The sequence below is a fragment of the Haliotis rubra genome, unplaced genomic scaffold (assembly GCF_003918875.1).
Source record: "Haliotis rubra isolate DU_JTF1 unplaced genomic scaffold, ASM391887v1 Scf9, whole genome shotgun sequence".
Lineage (NCBI taxonomy): Eukaryota > Metazoa > Mollusca > Gastropoda > Lepetellida > Haliotidae > Haliotis > Haliotis rubra.
The window spans coordinates 3,774,351-3,794,602 of NW_025767634.1; the positions used below are offsets into that span (position 1 = coordinate 3,774,351).

The 20,252-nt window shown below is 41.7% G+C and overlaps 2 protein-coding genes across 3 annotated transcripts in view; one reads left to right on the top strand and one right to left on the bottom strand.

Moving 5' to 3' along the window:
- Positions 1-11,584, bottom strand: part of LOC124263820 (dual oxidase maturation factor 1-like) — a 32,826-nt gene extending 21,242 nt beyond the window's left edge. Inside the window, exons 1-3 of the mRNA XM_046698550.1 lie at positions 11,416-11,584; positions 5,698-5,896; positions 2,820-2,877 (exon numbers count right to left, since the gene is read on the bottom strand). Coding sequence (XP_046554506.1) covers positions 2,820-2,877; positions 5,698-5,859 — 220 coding nt within the window. The 5' untranslated portion in view covers positions 5,860-5,896; positions 11,416-11,584. The remainder of the gene's footprint in view (positions 1-2,819; positions 2,878-5,697; positions 5,897-11,415) is intronic.
- Positions 11,585-15,251: 3,667 nt separating this feature from the next.
- LOC124263859 (radical S-adenosyl methionine domain-containing protein 1, mitochondrial-like) overlaps positions 15,252-20,252 on the top strand; it is a 28,973-nt gene continuing 23,972 nt past the window's right edge. Inside the window, exons 1-6 of one of the 2 annotated variants that reach the window (XM_046698581.1) lie at positions 15,252-15,282; positions 16,079-16,282; positions 16,738-16,790; positions 17,880-17,986; positions 18,807-18,939; positions 19,284-19,329. In XM_046698581.1, the coding sequence (XP_046554537.1) occupies positions 16,127-16,282; positions 16,738-16,790; positions 17,880-17,986; positions 18,807-18,939; positions 19,284-19,329 (495 nt within the window). In that variant the 5' untranslated portion in view covers positions 15,252-15,282; positions 16,079-16,126. The other variant, XM_046698580.1, reaches the window with a different exon arrangement.

Sequence of the window (20,252 nt, forward strand, 5' to 3'; positions counted from 1 at the left end):
TTTTGGTATGACGCGGTCGGGGATCGAACCCGCGACCTTCCGCTCTCCGGCCGGACGCTCTAACCACTACACCACGGAGGCGGTCGGATGTGATACGGCTGCACCTGAACTAGGTCTTCAGTGGTACAGTATATCTCCAGCACAACGCCAGGGGATGCTAGAGTAACGCTTAGTCCATGAATATGTATAATATTGATAGTAACAAATAAACCCATTTACATTGAAAAGGAGCCCAAGTGAGTTGGGAGGAACTCTAGAATTGCTTCATTTAGGGCTTTAGCATTGCAGGGATGGCTAGGCAGTAGGGGATATAATCATTATTATTAAAAACAATTTAATTTAAGTTTTTTTGTTTTTCTTATTTTTATTTTTTTTATTGAATAAAGTAGGGAAAGCAATTAGGTTCTGGGACTGCGAGGCAAGGCAGACTAAGGCAGGGCGTACGAAAATATTTAATGTTTGAGAAAAAGGAAAACAAGAGACCTCCAGTTGAGAATACAACATATATACTCATGCCAATAATGGTTGTCAACCCCTTCAATTTTTTTGAATTGGAGAGGGGTGAGGGAGGTTGATGTGGGGGGGGGTGACAACCATTATTGGCATGAGTATATTTAGCTATTGTGTTGGGAGTTTAAAACAAAGAAAATGACTTAAGAGACATCACAATCGTATTTTTTCAGGTGTCAGGTTTAGCACTGTGATATACACGAAACATTACTGTCACAGGGGGGCTAAGAAAGTGTAATTCCAAATATAACATGTTACCAAGGGGCCTTGAACAGAAATTACCATGGGAAAATATTGCATACAGACAGAAAGTATCGTAACATCTATGATTTTGAATTTACATGTACCCACCTATATTCATACCATTATGTTTGTTTGGATTTATTATTTGACCCTTGCGTGCACAATACATTGATTCTAGACGTACACGTCATACAATCAAAGGCGAGCATCGCGTGCAAAACGTTTAGCACATATCAAGTTTCAGTAAACTGTTCCAGCTCGATAACTTAGAAAAGCGATGGGTTTCGTTGTTGATAAGAAAATATGGGGCCCCTACAACACCTTCACAAACATGACATGTTTGAGGTATGCAGACTGTTGACATGACATTGTGAGGTATTGCAAGGTATGTTGGTTGTCGTCCTTTGACTATCAGCTGATTGGATAGAAAATATCAGCAAACTAACGGTTTCCCTCGTTAATGGCCTTGATCGGCCAGGTCGACCACGACTGACAACTCCAACGTAGGATACAGCCCATCTCAGAATCACAAAACTTCATCCGTTTATGTCAAGTGGAGTGGAATAGCCTAAAATCGGCCGGATATAGAACCCGCCGACCCATCAGACGTCCGTTGTTATCTCCACAGGACTAGCAGTAGTACCACTAGCTTAGTGTCAAGCTCGACGTCACTGCCGTTTGATGTCATGGAGAAGGTCAACTGGTCAGGCAGACGTCAACTTCTTCTGTTCATGACAACAGATGGCCGAGCTCGGACCCTCCTTTGTAAATGATGTAAGACCACATCGAAGATATTTTTGCGTTGGCGGACACCCCCACCCCCACCCCACCCCGCCCTTTCAAAACTCCTGGATACGCCCATGACCATAGTTGACTGACCAAATGACCCCTTTTTTGGTTTACATTTGCTATTTTTCTTGGGGGTCAATTTATCAAGATTGTAAGTTAAATCGAGTTTTTGATAATTTCATTTGCTATGGTTAATGGTATAATATTTGCTCTATGAACAATATGGAGTGCTGCGATACTTGTTTCCATGTGTATACATATGCTTTGGCAGGTTATCTTTTAAAGATAAAAAATAGTGCAACACAGTGTAATAACATTATTGTACATTTTACCCGTCACCGTCGCAGACACGGTTCCCATACTCCGTTCAATATTTTAGACGTGAAATAGCATTTTCCTCTATTACTCTTGCTAGTAGTTGTTCATTGTTGACGAGAAATCACAATAAGGTATTTTTCAGGTATTACTAAATGCACCCTGTCATTTTCATTTTGCTTTTCTGTGATTATTAACTGACGGAACGGCACTTCATTTTTCTTAAGCTGAGAAAAATCTGGATTTTTCAAAATGCTGGATAATATTTTTCACATGGACGAGTGAGTGAGTATGGTTTTACTCTGCTTCTAGCAATATTTTAGCAATACCGCAGCGAGAGACACCAGAAATGGGCTTCACACATTGTACCCAGATGGGGAATCGAACCCGGGTCTTCGGCGTGACGAGCGAACGCTTTAACCACTAGGCTACCCAGCCGCCCCTCACAGTGATGTATGATAGTCAGTCAGATATGGTAACGACTCATACAATCGGAGCAAACTGCGCGTTAAACATTAAACACGGATGTAATTCAAGTGCCGCCATCAATAAAACCAGGAAGTTTGTCAGCGTCACGGCTGATAAGAGATAAGTATATTTATTTACATTCGTGCATTTCTTGCGTGTTGGAGTGTTGTTATCGGTTTACCTCCTACAAGCGCCTGATTAAACGGGTATGTCCAAATAAAACTTGCAATGTCTCTCCACAAGGTAACAGGCCATTTGACAAGTAAAAACGTCTGTTGTTTCTGTATGACATATTCACATATCGGTATGTCTCACTGGAGTGAAAGAAGCAGTTAATGTGGACTATTTACCTGTTTAATGTGACATAAAACTTAAATATTTGTATCTACGTATGTTTGCTGAACGTATAAAACGTATAGAAGATTATTGGACAGGTTTTGGTCTGACTTTCCTTGGGTGTGGTAGTATTTGTCACAGAGTTGAGGGGTACTTACACAGTATGGAGGCACCGATAAATAAGCTGACTGTTATTCGGATAAATGTGAAGAGTACCTGAAAAGAAAATTATTTGAATATAACCATTTGGATCTTGGGTAATGCGCGAAATGTATAACAAACAGCCTACATCTTTGTCCAGACAATACAACAGACAGCTTACCTCCTTGTCCAGACAACACAACAGACAGCCTACATCCTTGTCCACACACTACAACAGAGAGCTTACCTCCTTCTCCAGACAATACAACAGACAGCCTACATCCTTGTCCAGACACTACAACAGACAGCCTACCTCCTTGTCCACACACTATAACAGACAGCCTACCTCCTTGTCCAGACACTACAACAGACAGCCTACATCCTTGTCCAGACACTACAACAGACAGCCTCCATCCTTCTCCAGACACTACAACAGACAGGCTACCTCCTTGTCCAGACACTACAACAGACAGCCTACATCCTTGTCCAGACCCTACAACGGACAGCCTACATCCTTGTCGAGACAATACAACAGACAGCCTACATCCTTGTCCAGACACTACAACGGACAGCCTACATCCTTGTCGAGACAATACAATAGAGAGCCTACATCCTTGTCGAGATAATACAACAGACAGCCTACATCCTTTTCCACACACTACAACAGACAGCCTACATCTTTGTCCAGACAATACAACAGACAGCCTACATCCTTATCCACACACTACAACAGACAGCCTACATCCTTGTCCAGACAATACAAAAGACAGCCTACCTCCTTGTCCAGACACTACAACAGACAGCCTACATCCTTGTCCAGACAATACAACAGACAGCTTACCTCCTTGTCCAGACACTACAACAGACAGCTTATCTCCTTGTCCAGATACTAGAACAGACAGCCTACCCCCTTGTCCAGACACTACCAGAGACAGCCTACCCCCATGTCCAGACACTACAGCAGTCAGCTTGCCCCCTTGTCCAACAACAGACAGCCTACATCTTTGTCCAGACACTACAATAGACAGCCTACCCCGTTGTCCAGACACTACCAGAGACAGCCTACCCCTTGTCCAGACACTACCAGAGACAGCTTACCCCCTTATCCAACAACAGATAGTCTACATCTTTGTCGAGACACAACAACAGACAGCCTACTCCCTGCCCAGACACTACCAGAGACAGCCTACTTCCCTGCCCAGACACTACCAGAGACAGCCTACTACCCTACCCAGACACTACCAGAGACAGCCTAATTCCCTGCCCAGACACTACAACAGACAGCCTACCTCCCTGCCCAGACACTACAACAGACAGCTTACCTCCTTGTCCACACAATACAACAGACAGCCTCCATACTTGTCTAGACACTACAACAGACAGCCTCCCTCCTTGTCCAGACACTACAACAGACAGCCTCCCTCCTTGTCTAGACACTACAAAACACAGAGCTTACCTCCTTGTCTAGACACTACAACAGACAGCCTACCTCCCTGCCCAGACACTACAACAGACAGCCTCCCTCCTTGTCCAGACACTACAACAGACAGCCTACATCCTTGTCCAGACACTACAACAGAGAGCTTACCTTCTTGTCTAGACACTACAACACAGAGCTTACCTCCTTCTCCAGAGAATACAACAGACAGCCTACATCCTTGTCCAGACAATACAACAGACAGCCTACATCCTTGTCCAGACACTACAACGGACAGCCTACATCCTTGTCGAGACAATACAACAGACAGCCAACATCCTTTTTCAGACACTACAACGGACAGCCTACATCCTTGTCGAGACAATACAACAGAGAGCCTACATCCTTGTCCAGACACTACAACGGACAGCCTACATCCTTGTCGAGACAATACAACAGACAGCCTACTTCCCTGCCCAGATAATACAACAGACAACCTACTTCCCTGCCCAGACAATACAACAGACAGCATACCTCCTTGCCCAGACAATACAACAGACAGCCTACATCCCTGCCCAGACAATACAACAGACAGCCTACTTCCCTGCCCAGATAATACAACAGACAGCCTACCCCCTTGTCCAGACACTACCAGAGACAGCCTACCCCCATGTCCAGACACTACAGCAGTCAGCTTGCCCCCTTGTCCAACAACAGACAGCCTACATCTTTGTCCAGACACTACAATAGACAGCCTACCCCGTTGTCCAGACACTACCAGAGACAGCCTACCCCTTGTCCAGACACTACCAGAGACAGCCTACCCCCTTATCCAACAACAGATAGTCTACATCTATGTCGAGACACTACAACAGACAGCCTACTTCCCTGCCCAGACAATACAACAGACAGCATACCTCCTTGACCAGACAATACAACAGACAGCCTACCTCCTTGTCGAGACACTACAACAGACAGCCTACTTCCCTGCCCAGACACTACAACAGACAGCTTACCTCCTTGCCCAGACACTACAACAGACAGCATACCCCCTTGTCCAGACACTACAACAGACAGCCTACTTCCCTGCCCAGACAATACAACAGACAGCCTACTTCCCTGCCCAGACAATACAACAGACAGCCTACTTCCCTGCCCAGACAATACAACAGATAGCATACCTCCTTGCCCAGACAATACAACAGACTGCCTACTTCCCTGCCCAGACACTACAACAGACAGCCTACTTCCCTGCCCAGACAAAACTACAGACAGCATACCTCCTTGCCCAGACAATACAACAGACAGCCTACCTCCCTGCCCAGACAATACAATAGACAGCCTACCTCCTTGTCCAGACAATACAACAGACAGCCTCTTTCCCTGCCCAGACAATACAACAGACAGCCTACTTCCCTGCCCAGACAATACAACAGACAGCCTACCTCCTTGCCCAGACGATACAACAGACAGCCTACCTCCTTGCCCCGCATTCCCGGCAGAACGATGTAGAAGGAGAATGCCAGGATGACGATGCAAAAAATGAGACCGGACTCCAGAATGTCGGCCTCGAATGGCGTCTTGACGGACTCGTAGAATGTTGGGGCGCCATTCTTGCGGAATGCTGTGTATAAGCCCATGACGATGATGGTAGGGCCACCTCACACGTCGATGTTTCTGTAACAGAAAGATAACAGATGAGGGGTGAGAGTGTAATAACTGGAGAGGGTAGTTACATGTTCTCTAACAAAAGGCTGCCAACAGTGACATGTCGATTTTTTTTCTTTCAAAGAACCTACAGATAAATAAATAAAATGTTGGTAAACCATTAAAACGCAAGTAAATCTATCAAAACACGTTTCAAAACATTTACGCCTTTTTGGGGAAAATAATCCCAAAGCGCCAGAAGTGTGTAGTTTCTTTTGTATGTCAGTATAGTATGTGCATACTGTATCTTTACACTGAAAGCACATTGCGCTTATCTCCAAGCTCCTTTTACCAAACACAAAACCCTTAGTGTTAGCAAGGTCACAGAGTGCAGCCATGGGCTTAGTGCAGTGTTCTGGTTGTTAATACTCTGTTGCCCCTGAAACTTGAATACAACTTTCGTTGATTTGTACTGAATTTGGTACCCAAAAATGCATTGCCACGCATATTTTGAAGTATTGTTGTAAACTTTACAGCTTGTTATCGATAATTGTACACATGATTATTACAAAATGCCAACCGACAGTGATTAGAAAAAAAATATTTTTCTATAAATAGCCGCTTTCGCTTGGTGCGGCCGTGAAATTAAATGTTTCAACCAAAGGTGGTTAATGGGATTTGAACCTCCTGGTTATATATTTTTACCCGTCGAGGGAAGGATGGCAATTGACAAAACGCGTCGAGTTCGTTGTCAGGAGTTATGTCCCATGCTCGAATCAGGATCCTCTGATCGTTGATTCAAATGAGTTTCACCCGTGGCCACCCACGTTTGGCTTTTCTCCAATATGAGGGTAACGCCCAAATATAGTGTACATTTACTATTGAAATAATGTTAAACGTATAACCTAATACTTCATAACAATGTTATCAGGTTGTTTACCCGATAACTGCGTCATATAAACTAGTGTTCAAAAGAAACTATACACCTAAAAAAATTACATAAAAACTCAATAACAAATACAATAACAAAATGAAGTGATAAGACCATACTGAGCCATGTCACACACGTACAGACCCATCCTTTCCGGGAACAAACGAAAATATCTCTGATATAACACGAAATGCATACTGTATAAAACATCCTACGCGACACGTGAGCAACACAGCAGTTAAAAGAACACAAAAATATGCCACGTTTGAAGCAAATCGAGAGAGAGAGAGAGAGAGAGAGAGAGAGAGAGAGAGAGAGAGAGAGAGAGAGAGAGAGAGAGAGAGAGAGAGAGAGAGAGAGAGAGAGAGAGAGAGAGAGAGAGAGAGAGAGAGAGAGCTGTTGGAATGACCCAGCAAGGAGCTAACCACACCGTCATGGCCAAAACCTTCGGCTGCACCAGAGCAACTGTTATCGCGTTTGATGCAACGACTAAAACAAATAGGAAATGCTATACGTCAGACAGGCCTAGGAGTGGTCGACCACGTGTGACAACGCCCGGTGATGATCGCCACATCCGGACATCGTTTGTATCAGTCGAAACACAGTGTACCGGCTACTAAGAGACCAGGGTATTCGAGCACATCGACAATACCGCGGAGTGCATCTGACTCTCAAAAAACAACGTCGTCGATTTACATGGGCCTACGAGAGTAGGTTTTGCCTGTATAGTATTAACTGACGGCTCGAGTAGGTGAACGTTTAGCAAGTCCGACCGTTTTTAGTCGGTAGTGTGATGGTGTAGGGAGTGATCTGCGTTGGTCTCAAAACGAGACTTGTGATTATTCATGGCAACCTGAATGCTCGAAGATACAGGGATGAAGTTTTTGCGACCAGTTCTGTTGTCATTTATACAGCAACAACCACGTTTTATTGTCAACCAACACGATATCGCAAGGCCTCAAACAGCAAGACTGACAAACGACTTTCTGCATAACGCTAACATCGTTGTTTTGCCGTGGCCAGCATGTTTTCCCCCCATGAATCCGATAGAACCTTATGGGACTACCTGGATCGACAAATCAGAAGACTACCAACGCCACCTGTCACCGTCAACAACTGGAACAATGTCTCCTACAGGAATGGCAACGAATCACGCCTAACGGGTCATCAATGCGTCGACGTGTTTTGGCGTGTATTGAAGCCAGTGGTCACACTCACTATTGATTCAACATTAGATGACGTTTTCCAGAAATAACCGCCTTGTTGATTTGTGTAAAAGTTCAGACTTTGATACCACGTGTCTTTCACACAGTGTCACCCAAACGGTACTTGCGACATTGTATGAAATGAAAATGTGTACCTTTCCTGTACATTGAATATTCTATTGAAATGAAACAGATGTTTATTTTATATATATGCTTTCCTTTCTTTTCTTTACTTTATAAGCTTAGATAAACACAGGGTATACTTTCTTTTGAGCACTAGTTTATGTTAACGCCTCACTGATCCATTTGAATTAGAATGAAGAGAGCAATGTTCGATCGACGAACAATTGCGGACACTAACTCCCCTCCACGCAAGTAAAGAAAAAGCACCAAAAAATTCTACAGGCAGACATGTGAATGTGAATGCGAAAGTTGCTTTGCATACTTTTCAGTGCCTTCCTTTGTTGAACATAAGGATGACCTATATGTGCATGTGCACAACAGAGATTGACGTAACTGAAGAATAACGCTGAACAGTGTGCTACCCAAGCTGGTGCGTCGCTCCCTTGACTAATATGCCTATCAAGACATTTGTGCAGCTCTCCAGCATGCAGTGTTAGTTTGCCTTTTACCCTGAGGCTTATTTCTAATGGGAGAAAGTTTACATAGGCGTTTACCAGGGATAATAATCGAGGAGACAGGCGGATCCTGAATCGGGCAAGGGACATAACTTTACACAGCCCGTTCATTCTGTAAAGCCAATAGTCAGGACAGGTTACTTGCATAATAAACTCTTTAAAAACGACTTATTACTCCGGGACTTGACAAAGTCGGACTGTCTCTCTGTTGCGGTATTGTTCGGATTGACGAGGTTTCAAGCGGTAGACGTGACACGCTGTTATTAAACTGTTATCCATTCATTCGTCTTGACTAGAATACCCTTGGGTTGCACGTATATGTGGATTCCCATTTTGGAAACAAAATGTGCATGAATTATTTTCAAACCATTGTCACTGATAACTCCTTAATACTGTGTGAAGCCCATTTGTGGTGTCCCCCGCCGTGATATTGCTGGAATATTGCAAAAAGCGGCGTAAACCTGCACTCACTCACTCACGCCTTAATACCCCAAACCTCCCTGCCACACATGGAGTCAGTCATAGTCTTGGTGGACATGTCCGACTTTGTGGTGATATCGACAAATGGACAGACAGACAAAACAACAAAAAACAAAACACACACACACCCCATAAACACAAAAACATATATTTGCGGAGAGTAACATACCCTTCAAACTGTCACGATTTTATTGCCAGAAGCATATAACAAGAGTATAAATATCATCACAAACCTACGATTATAAAACTAGCAATGAAACTTGATCGTCGCCCCTTCATACAATACTGCTTCAGGGCCCGTTGATTCTACTTCCTGGATCAACAGGTTCTAATGACTTCTCTATTACAGAATTTATACACTGAAACATATTATCCCTGGGTCGGTTCAAATAACACTAACTTTACAACAAAAATATTTTACCAACCATTATTCTTTAAACAAACTGTGTTTCTATAGATATCCATATATGGCATCACCATCGCGGTAATGACTATCTCGAATGAATCATGAGAATGTGTGAAACCCGTATGGATATTAAAAAGGGAATTATGAAAAATAAAACGATAAAAAAATGTAGGTGAATAAATAGGTGAATTGTTCGTTGCCATTAACAAGGAGTGAGTGAGTGAGTTTGGTTTTACGACACTCTTAACAATATTCCAGCAATATCACGGCGGGTGAGACCAGAAATCGGCTTCACATATTGTACCCAAGTGGGGAACCGAACCCGGATCTTCGGTGTGATGAGCTAACCCTTTAACCACTAGGCTACCCCACCGCCCCTGTGTGAAGATGACATCACCCTGCAATCGACGGTAGAGTTGAAATAAACACCATAAATGAATATTTATCATCATATTTACATATCGTTACAGTCAATTATAGAAAGATGATTATGAATCATATCACAATTTACTTTTGGGATCAGTAATGCAATACTTAATATTGACTTATGTTTTAAATCTGCCCATTAAAACTGATAAGGAATAAGGTCCGCTTCTGTTTACATTCCCGTTTGTTCAAACTTAAGTCAAATTCAAGTAGAGGCTTTGCTACTGTTGAACAGAATCTCCATTCACGCGTCGTGTGTGCCGTCAGTTTGAGCTAACAACTGTGATTATATAGTACACTGCATTTAGCACCCTTAAAACCTTCTCCCTTCTTGATCTATTTTACGTGCTATTGTCCGTCGTTACCCATGTCTCAGTATAATAGCCAGTGATCGGTGTATTTCTAACAGCGTTCAAGACCCGTCGTTGATCATTTTACTGTAATCCTAATGACATATTTGAACGCTATACTTTACATGTGTATACTTACATATCCAGCCCTGTATTGTGACTCGTTTTGTCGGAGGCTAATATTCATGTGGTTTTGTTATAATTATACTAAATATTCTACACTTCAAATGTTGAAACGTGTGGATGTCAACGGGTTGGGAATGGGAATACAACGAGCCCCCTCAAAGTGTTTCAACCAATGGATGAACTTCCACTTGGCACATCGGAAACAGATGATGGGCGCGGCGCGGCTGTACACTGTCCGAGTGCAATGCATTATTCAAGCGGCGATAAGAGTTTAGCAGCGAATATGCACCTCGACTGCATATTCGATTATTTATACTCAGTGTAGTATTTTTGCACACGATAACTTGACAATTACCAAGAAACGGAGGCACGTTTGATTTACCCATATAAAACACACATTGTAATATTTTTTCTATATCACAGGACACTTTCATTTGACATGTTATACTGTACCAGTTATGTAGTTCTTCAGTAAACCGAAATGGGACTTTTTTAACCAGCGTTGTTTACCACTCACCCATGTATAGTTGTGAAGTGGCTTGTGCGTCTTATCACTGCGCCATGGTGGTTGCCGTCGCAGTTACTAATAACGAAGCCGTTTCGGAGCTGAACGGTTACACTTTTCAGTTTCGCATGAATCGTCCTGATATGAATATTAATGACGGAATTTGAATATTTTTGTAATATATGCCGTTGCAATCATATGTTAAGGCTAAAACATGTCACCGGATCAGCAAGTTGTCCATCAACTGTTGAGCGGTGTAATGGCTGTGCCCAAATACATAGCGCATTGGGTAACCACGGCGGGTTTAGTGAAAATGTTTATCGTTAAAATGGCATTGTGTACTTCACGTTTATAGTTATGCTTATATATATATATATATATATATATTTATATATTAAAAGTCTGTTCATAACCACTGATGGGTATCGCAAATTACCTTCCTGGTTTTAGGTTGAGCTTTCGACAAATACAATTTTACCTACCCTCAACTGAAATATTCCGTTCCCAGTTTCGTTGTCTTTACAGTGGTTCCTGAAATCGGCAACTTTGTCCAACGAAGGTAATGGAATTTAAGGCTTTGAAGTTGTGCTACTACACCTTCGCAATTCGCCTCCCACCCTCGCTGTTGTTGTTCAAAGTCACGTGACACCCGCTGTCAGTAATTTTCTTCCTTGTTAATTTAACATGTGTATACATAACGCGCACTGTTTGCCTGTTTACTAGGAGAGGATTGCTCACATTGGTCGATGCGACCTTGGAAGGAGTATCTGAGCTGCATCCATGCATTTTCTTTCTCGAATTTCAAAAGCGGTTGATCATATTTGTAAAATTTGTTCCTTTTTTGCTGCCTCCTATACCTTCTGTATACATGATTGTATGCTTCAACGCTGCAGTCTAGACTAACACTCAGTCTCTGAATATATATACATGTATATAACTTTGATGGTAACCAATGAACGCATCTAAATTGAAAAGGGACCCAGTGAGATGGGTGATTCAAATTCTGTACCTGAAGAAATCTAGACTTGTTTCATTTAGGGCTTCGGTATTGCAGGGAGGGCTAGGCAGTATGAAAAGTAATGTGGTTCAGGGACAGTGAGACGACTACGCTGCAGTCTAACACTGCCATCTAGGTCTCATGAGCTGTCGCGAGATGATTTGTCGACGGACGCAACTGTGTGTGACTTCAGACTGGGACTTATCTGTAAGGGCAGCAGACATATATTTTGAGACAATGTTTATACGTATATAAGCATACCTAAGTTCTATTAAGTCCTTCACTCAAGCAAGCAGCCAAAACAACGTTGCATGTGTATTAGTCTCCCTGGTATTAGATGACGTTGTTTGAGTCTGATTTTAATCAAGTTTCCCAGCAGTGCAAGCATTTTCGGAATTCTGAGGCATGGTTGGTATGATAGCTGAGATTGATTTTGGTTCTCCGTTTTGTACCTTAGTATCTTAGCATTTGAATCTCGCCTGACCATTGAGTGAGTGAGTGAGTGAGTTGGGTTTTACGCCTCTTTTAGCAATATTCCAGCCATATCACGGCGGGGGACACCAGAAATGGGCTTCACACATTGTACCCGAATCACTGGCGTGACGAGCGAACGCTTTCACCACTATTTACCCCACCGCCCCCTACACCATTGAGACCAATGTGAATAACCTGAAGCTAAGTTAGGTGACCAGACAAAACTGTCACGAGTTATAAATTATATATATTTTACAATATCAATTTTTTTAAAGACACTTGACACGGAACACGTTAGTCTTTCAGCCGCTGATGTGGGATACTGTTCCTGTATTTGGATATTGATGGATACATTCCTCGAACAAGCCTGGTACTGCTCATATAACCTTTGTCGGCTGTAATTTACGATATTTGAATTTCCCTTTTCATTCATTAGGTGTAGTACTGAACACAATCACCACACTTCATTTACGTTATCGTTGGAATGTATTTTAATGCAAGACAGACAACACTAAAATTGTTTTCACAGCCTTTTCGTTGTACGCTATTACAAAATATTTTTCACTTAGGAAATTTACATAATGACTACATGTGACAGTCAGTTTTACAAATGCACTAAAACCCAGATCGACTAAATTTTATTTATGTATTTCCAAAGTGTATAGAAAGATAATAATAAGTTATTAATGCTAGGATTATACGCACAATATATAAACACGAATTCTGACTTCCGTTTTTCTTTCGATCCTAAAATTTACTCGTACCGCCCTTATTTTACACACAGCAAACCTACTACTACAGTGAAGCCTCGTTAATCCTACTTACCGTCCGGTTCCGGAAACCGAATTTCCGGATTATCGAGGCAAATTATATAGGCATAGATTGGTAACAAGCTGAAATCGCCCGGGAGGCGAGACATCCGGATTATCGGAGTACGGACTAACGGGGCTTCACTGTATCTGGCTTTGGGTGTTTTGTATAGAAATTGTGATACAATTACTCTGGAGTGGGTTTGTTTGAGTTAGATGTCCGCGCCGCTCCAAATAAGGTTTGGGTTTTTGAGCCACCGTTGTTCTTTGCGTAAAGCAGAGTTGCGCCCCTTGGCCGTGGATCGTTGCACACCCACACTTGTCGCCGATGCTGGAGTCAGTGATCCGTGTAAATTCCGGGGTTTATGAGCTGATGTTTAGGTTTCTCAGTAACCTACACACCATGACTGCGTGAAAAGAAATAAACCTTTCTTCCCTGAATACCCCTCAACATGGCTATCACAATGCACGTACAACCCACATGAACTGTTATATGAAATACTATCCATCCAAGCTTATCAATGGTAATATTATTTCTTTGTCACATTAAATGCCATGTGACATGCTAGAAACCTATGGTCGTGGACTGGAATCCTAGTAAGTGAGTGTGTTTTGTTTTACGCCGCACTCAGCAAAATTCCATACATGGTGGCGGTCTGTAAATAATCGAGTCTGGACCAGACAGTCCAGTGATCAACAGCATGAACATCGATCAATTGGATAACGATGGCACGTGTCAACTAAGTCAACGAGCTTGACCACCCGATCCCGTTAGTCGCCTCTTACAACAAGCATGGGTTACTGAAGATCAATTCTAATCCGGATCTCCGCGGGTCGATTCGAATCCTAGATCGTCCTGATGTAGTCAGACAGACCCTGAAACAGATATATCAAAGAAAGCCCATGCAAGTCAAGAATATGAGGCAAGTCTAGATGACCACAGTGTCTGAAAATTAAGAAAGTCTGTGTGCTCCTTTTCATAATATTTTATTATGATAATTTGGGAACAGTTTTTTTCTGTAAAATATGTTCATTTCAGAGACTAGATGTTAGTCTAGTCCTGAATATGTGCTTCAAGTTTCGCCATAGGCCTACCTGTATTAGTGGGTTTCCTCTATGACGTTCCACCCACATTAAATTGACACGACGTCTTATTGGAATTATGTTCAAAGCGGTTTTACCAGAACCCCAGTGAATGAGTTAGTTTAGTTTACGCCGCGTTTAGAAATATTGCAGCAATATCACGGCGGGGGACACCAGAAATGGGCTTCACACAACCAGAACTAAGAAATGCATCTCATCAGGCTGTCCTCCCACGTCAAACGCCATGGTGGGTCTGGAGGACCGTTCAAAACAGAACTCATCCTCTCTTGAATATTCGCTAGATACACGGCAGCGTGGGACCTGAACGTAGATTTAGTGATGCAAGATAGTACGGAGCTGCGGGTTATGGCAAACATAATTCTTCATCGCACCTGTTTTAGCTAGCACCTAGATTTGAATGTTGCGCCGTCATCATATTCTAATGTTGCAACATCAGTATGAACCGAGTTAAGTGGATGTAGGTAAGTTTGAGTTTGAATTGTATACGTTGATACGGCCGTATACAGTGCACTTTCGGTTCATTTTACAAGGCCCTGGCGAACATCCTAAAGTCTGTTTGCATTTGGTAATGATGCAGTATAGTGTCTTAACAAAAGGTAAGAACAAAATCCTGAAGCCATTCGTCTCCGGCGAAAAGGTCATGGATAGGCTAGTCTGTCTCACACTACCTAAACCATGCACATTATTTTCCCTACTGCCAAGCCATGCCTGCAATGCTAAAGCCCTAAATGAATCAAGTCTAGATTTTCTCATCTTCAGGTTCTGAATTTTCCATCTCACTGGGGCTCCTTTTCAATTTAAATGGGATTATTTGTCACTTTCAAAATTATATATATTTAGAGGCTAAGCGTAAACTTTATCTGTTGGACAGAGACAGGTGCGCGATTGAGTAGCGGCTCGCAATCCGTTAATAGATTAGAGTTATTCCCCTTCAATATCTCAGCAATGTCACTTCAGAAATAAACGTGGGTGCAATATTTGCGGAATTGTCTCGATAAATTGCTGATGTCAGCCACGTTATGCTGTTAATCTGAAGCCGAAATGTCAGATAGAAGTATTTGATTTGGGTTAGAAATAGCCGAGAGCCGCGATGCGGTCTTATACGGTCAAGACATGTCAAACTCAAAGTGCATGTTACGGTTTGTGACTAGTCTTTGGGATTTTTCCAAAGCCTCTTACAAACTGATATAACATCCTACATTTTTATGATTTCACATCTGGACACGTTGTGTCATGGGACATATTGCAAGGATGATGTACGATGGTGTGTTGTGTTATGTTTTCTTATACATATACAATGCCGTCCGGTAATTTCGCGCACCTAAGCACATCGATCTTTACATCTGAACATTATGTATTTTAAATCATGTTTTTATGTGGAAAGTGTGTGTTAGGTGTATGTAGTGTTTGCCATGATGATTAAACTTGACATGTATTTTGTTGGGGAGGTGCTTGAAAAAATGTAACCCAAGATGGATGGAGTGAATGTGGCTGTTGAAGAAAGAGCAAAATGCAATGCATTACTACATCCAATCCCACCAGCCCACCCAACCCAATAGTAAATTACCTACCTTCATCAGATTCTCTGTTCTTGACAAAACAAAATGCACATATGAAAAATATGCATCATACCATTTAATCACATTGTTAATGAAGATCGATGTTGATCACCCATACTAGCATTACTTAAATATCCAACTTGTAGATGACACTCAGAAACTTTTGTATGTTAACAGGAAGTTCATGTTTTGTCCTTTACAGGATGAGAGCTGCTGAAAAGAGTGGTATTGAATAAAACATAGTAAAACAATGAGATCAAAACATCTGTCCGTCATTCACCGCTGTAGGAGTCTCAGTAGTGTCCCAGCCAATGGGGATCAGTCTTTCAAACTGACGCATCTAAAAGCAGCAAATATTGATGAAGAGGAACACAAATATGAAAGGAGAGCTGCATTGTATGTCCATGTGAGTATACCTTAGTCTGATCAATTACAGACAGTTTTGTGTGAAGAAGTAAATAATTGCCTCTGGACCAGACAATCCAGTGACCAATGTCATGAGCATCAATATACACAATTGGGATACTATGACATGCTTCAACAAAGGTAGAGAGTCTGACCACCCAATCCTGTTAGTCGCCTTTAATGACAAGCATGGGCTGCTGAAGACCAATTCCATGCTTGTCATGAGAGGTGATTAACATGGTCAGGTGGTCTGCTTCACATACTTGGTTGATGCATGTCATTGTGTCCCAGTTTTAGTAGATCGATGATTTAAACATCTTTATTAGATCTGATTGAATAGAATAGTGCTTTTTTATTTATATACAAAGGCTAGAAAATGTTCACATCATTTTGTATGTATTGTTGAATAAAAATACATGGTTTGTCACACACTCCTGAAACCTTTTGTGTTTTCAGTGGCCTTATTGCAAGAGACGATGTACATACTGCAACTTCAACAAATATATCAAGTAAGTTTTGAAAGGGCATTGAAGAAGAGCAGAGGTTTTGGTCATTGCTGTTGAAACTGCAGAGAAAGTAAATATAAACATGTGAGTGAGTGAGTGAGTGAGTTTACTTTTACGCCGCACTCAGCAATATTCCAGCTATATGGAGGTGGTCTGTAAATAATCGAGTCTGGACCAGACAATCCAGTGATCAACAGCATGAGCATCGATCTAGCGCAATTGGGAACCGATGACATGTGTCAACCAAGTCAGCGAGCCTGACCACCGATCCCATTAGTTGCTTCTTATGACAAGCATTGGTTACTGAAGATCAATATTCTAACCTGGACCTTCATGGGTATATAAACATGTGACAGAAATATACACTTTCTCAGTAACGATTCCAGTACTTTCAGGGTTGAGTCCCATCTGCATTTGAACCCACACTCTCAGAGTCATGCACCTAATCACAAGCACACAGTGTCATTGATCTTACCACAATCTCAGAGTCATGCACCTAATCACAAGCACACATTGTCATTGATCTTACCACACTCTCAGAGTTGTGCACCTAATCACAAGTACACAGCGTCATTGATCTCACCACACTCTCAGAGTCGTGCACCTAATCACAAGCACACAGCGTCATTGATCTCACCCACTCAGTCATTGCATCTTCCATTAAACTGGACATCTGACACCTGGTAGTTCAGATCAGGGCGGGGGTAGCCTAGTGGTTAGAGTCTTCGAATCCCCACATGGGTACAATGTGTGAAGCCCATTTCTGGTGTCCCCGCCGTGACATATTGCTGACAAAACTCAGTCAGTCAGTCAGTTCAGATCACATACTTTGTGTACTCTCTGACGAGTGTTTCATCACGTAAATGCTCAGCACCACGCAGGGTCAATAACCCTTTTAATAAGATTTGGTCAGACTATGATTGGAGCACAACACTTTGACTGTCCACTCAGACAATCTGTCCACTACATCAGTATGAAGAATACATGGAGTAAGGAATATTCTAACAATGCTTTGTCATAGAAGTGTCCATTCTGGAATTCAAATCCCAACTAAACATATGTTATGTCGTGAGACCTTTTGTTTTGTTCCAGTCGCAATGTCGAGGAGGTGAGAATGAGAGACAATCTTGTGAGGGAGACCAAAAATCTCATCAAGCTCAGCGGTGTGTCCGCCATTTCATCCATCTTCTTTGGAGGAGGTAGGAAAATCCATTCTGTTAAACAGAACCTAGAAAGTTATGTGTCCAATATCCAGAAGTTCTGAATTTGAACCTCATGTTACATTCCAAACTGAAACTCAGAAACACTGTAGAGGTTGCCAAATGCCTATTGTTATGATTACCTGTGAGCACCGCGATTAGAACTGGTCTTCAGTAACCCATGCTTGTCATAAGAGGCGACTAACAGGATCAGGTGGTCAGGCTCGCTGACACATATCATCATATCCCAAATTACGTAGATTGATGCTCATGCTGTTGATCACTGGATTGTCTGGTCCAGACTCAATTATTTACAGACAGCCGCCATATAGCTCGAATATTGCTTAGGGCAGCATAAACCTAATTTCACTCACTCACTCATGATAATTCTTGATAATTCATTTCAGTTTTTGCATAAAAGCTGCCCTCGTTCCTTACAGCCCTGCTTTTAAATTGTTGCTATCAACCAGCTTGTAAGATTGGTTAATTTAGGCTTGGTGTAAGAGTATCATGCACTCAGATTGTAATTAAAAACTAGACCATGTAGCTAACAGGCCCGATTATTGCAAAAGTGCATATCATTTTTATGAAAATCAGTACAGATTATAACATAAATCAGTACACCAGTTGGCATATGATTAAGTACAGATTGTAGAACAATGGAATTAGCACCTTTAGCCCGACCAATTTTGTTAATGTTAAAGTTACCCAAAGAGCTTTTAGAATTTTAAACCTTTTTAAGGGTAATTTTTTTATATATATTATCACTATCCTAGCTAGAAGTTGGCAGGATATTCTCACTTATTTTGTGTTTCTTCAGGAACCCCCAGTTTAGTTAGTGCAGATACCATTGCAAGTATCATTAACCAAGTCAAAGCTCAGGTAACGCTGCCCAAATCAGGGGAGATCACTCTTGAGGCCAATCCAACATCTCTCGAGACAAGTCGCTTGAGGTTAGTTTCTTCTTTTATTTGATCATGAACAATGTCTACTTTAAACATTTTTTGTGAAGAGTTGCCTCCCTTGGCCATACTAGGATCTCCTGGTCATGTGTTTAGATCCCAGATTCTCCAATAAAAAACTGTTGTATTGAATAGTAACATTCATATATTACATATGCAGCATTAAGTAGTGTTCACTCATTCAACCCTTGCTGTAATAGACTTAAGAGAGGACTTTATACCAAACTTACATGCTGACAGTCATGTCCCCATAGATAGATGCTCACCTTATTGATGAACATATACACTTCAATGAATAGCTGCTTTTGCTACACATCCCTAATTTATATTTTTAGAGAATTCCGTGATGCAGGTGTAAATCGCCTGTCTATTGGAGTACAGGTAATATTTTTGCTTTTACTTCCAAACTGACTTTTGCGTTGAGGATTGAGTGCATGTGTTCACAAAATTAAGAATGGGAGTGGGTGTGGAGGCACACTGACTGTTGAGTTGCAGGGCTCGATTTAGTGCTTTGTTATTTGCACTGGTGCAACCCAGTATTACAAAGTGCAACCTAGTTACAAGGTGCAAGTCAAATTTTCAGAATTACATCAACGATGAATCTAACATTATAAGCATAAATATGTCAGCTCATTTTTCTTCTAAACTTTGAATAGCTATGGCATCGAAACATTTGCTATTCATAGACTCGTCTCGGTTATGACAGCTCATGTAAACAGATATCAGCTGTGTCTCTGTGTTGCTATGGTTTCATGGGTACTACATCACGGAAATATTTTTATGTGCACCAAACCTTTTGACATTTTAAACACACTACGTTGCAACTGGAATTTGGCTGGTGCAACTAGGTTTTTATCTTTGGTTGCACCTGGTGCAAGTATGTTAACATCTCTTAAAGGTCACATGCAACCAAAAAATCAAACATAATTAAAACACAATTATCACTTATTCATGACATATAATATACATTGCTGGTTATGAAAAAACATATAAACAAAATTATAAGCGTACAATCGCAAATCAAAAGTGCAATATTGTGTACTTGGGTTTACTTCCCAAGAAACGAAGCAGCCAGGATACCGAACCCAGTCAGAGCGGGTGGGTGTGCACTCAAGTGTAACGGCTGGTTCATTTGCAGATGCCCTCACGGGTCATTGTGTGTGTATATATAGAGATGTTGGGTTTTGTAAATACATGCTCATTTTTTGTGTATAACATTTTGCAATCAACAGACATCATAACATGTCATGTGTTCAAGTATCACACCTGCCTGTCTGTGTAATTACATAATGTGACAGAGACCG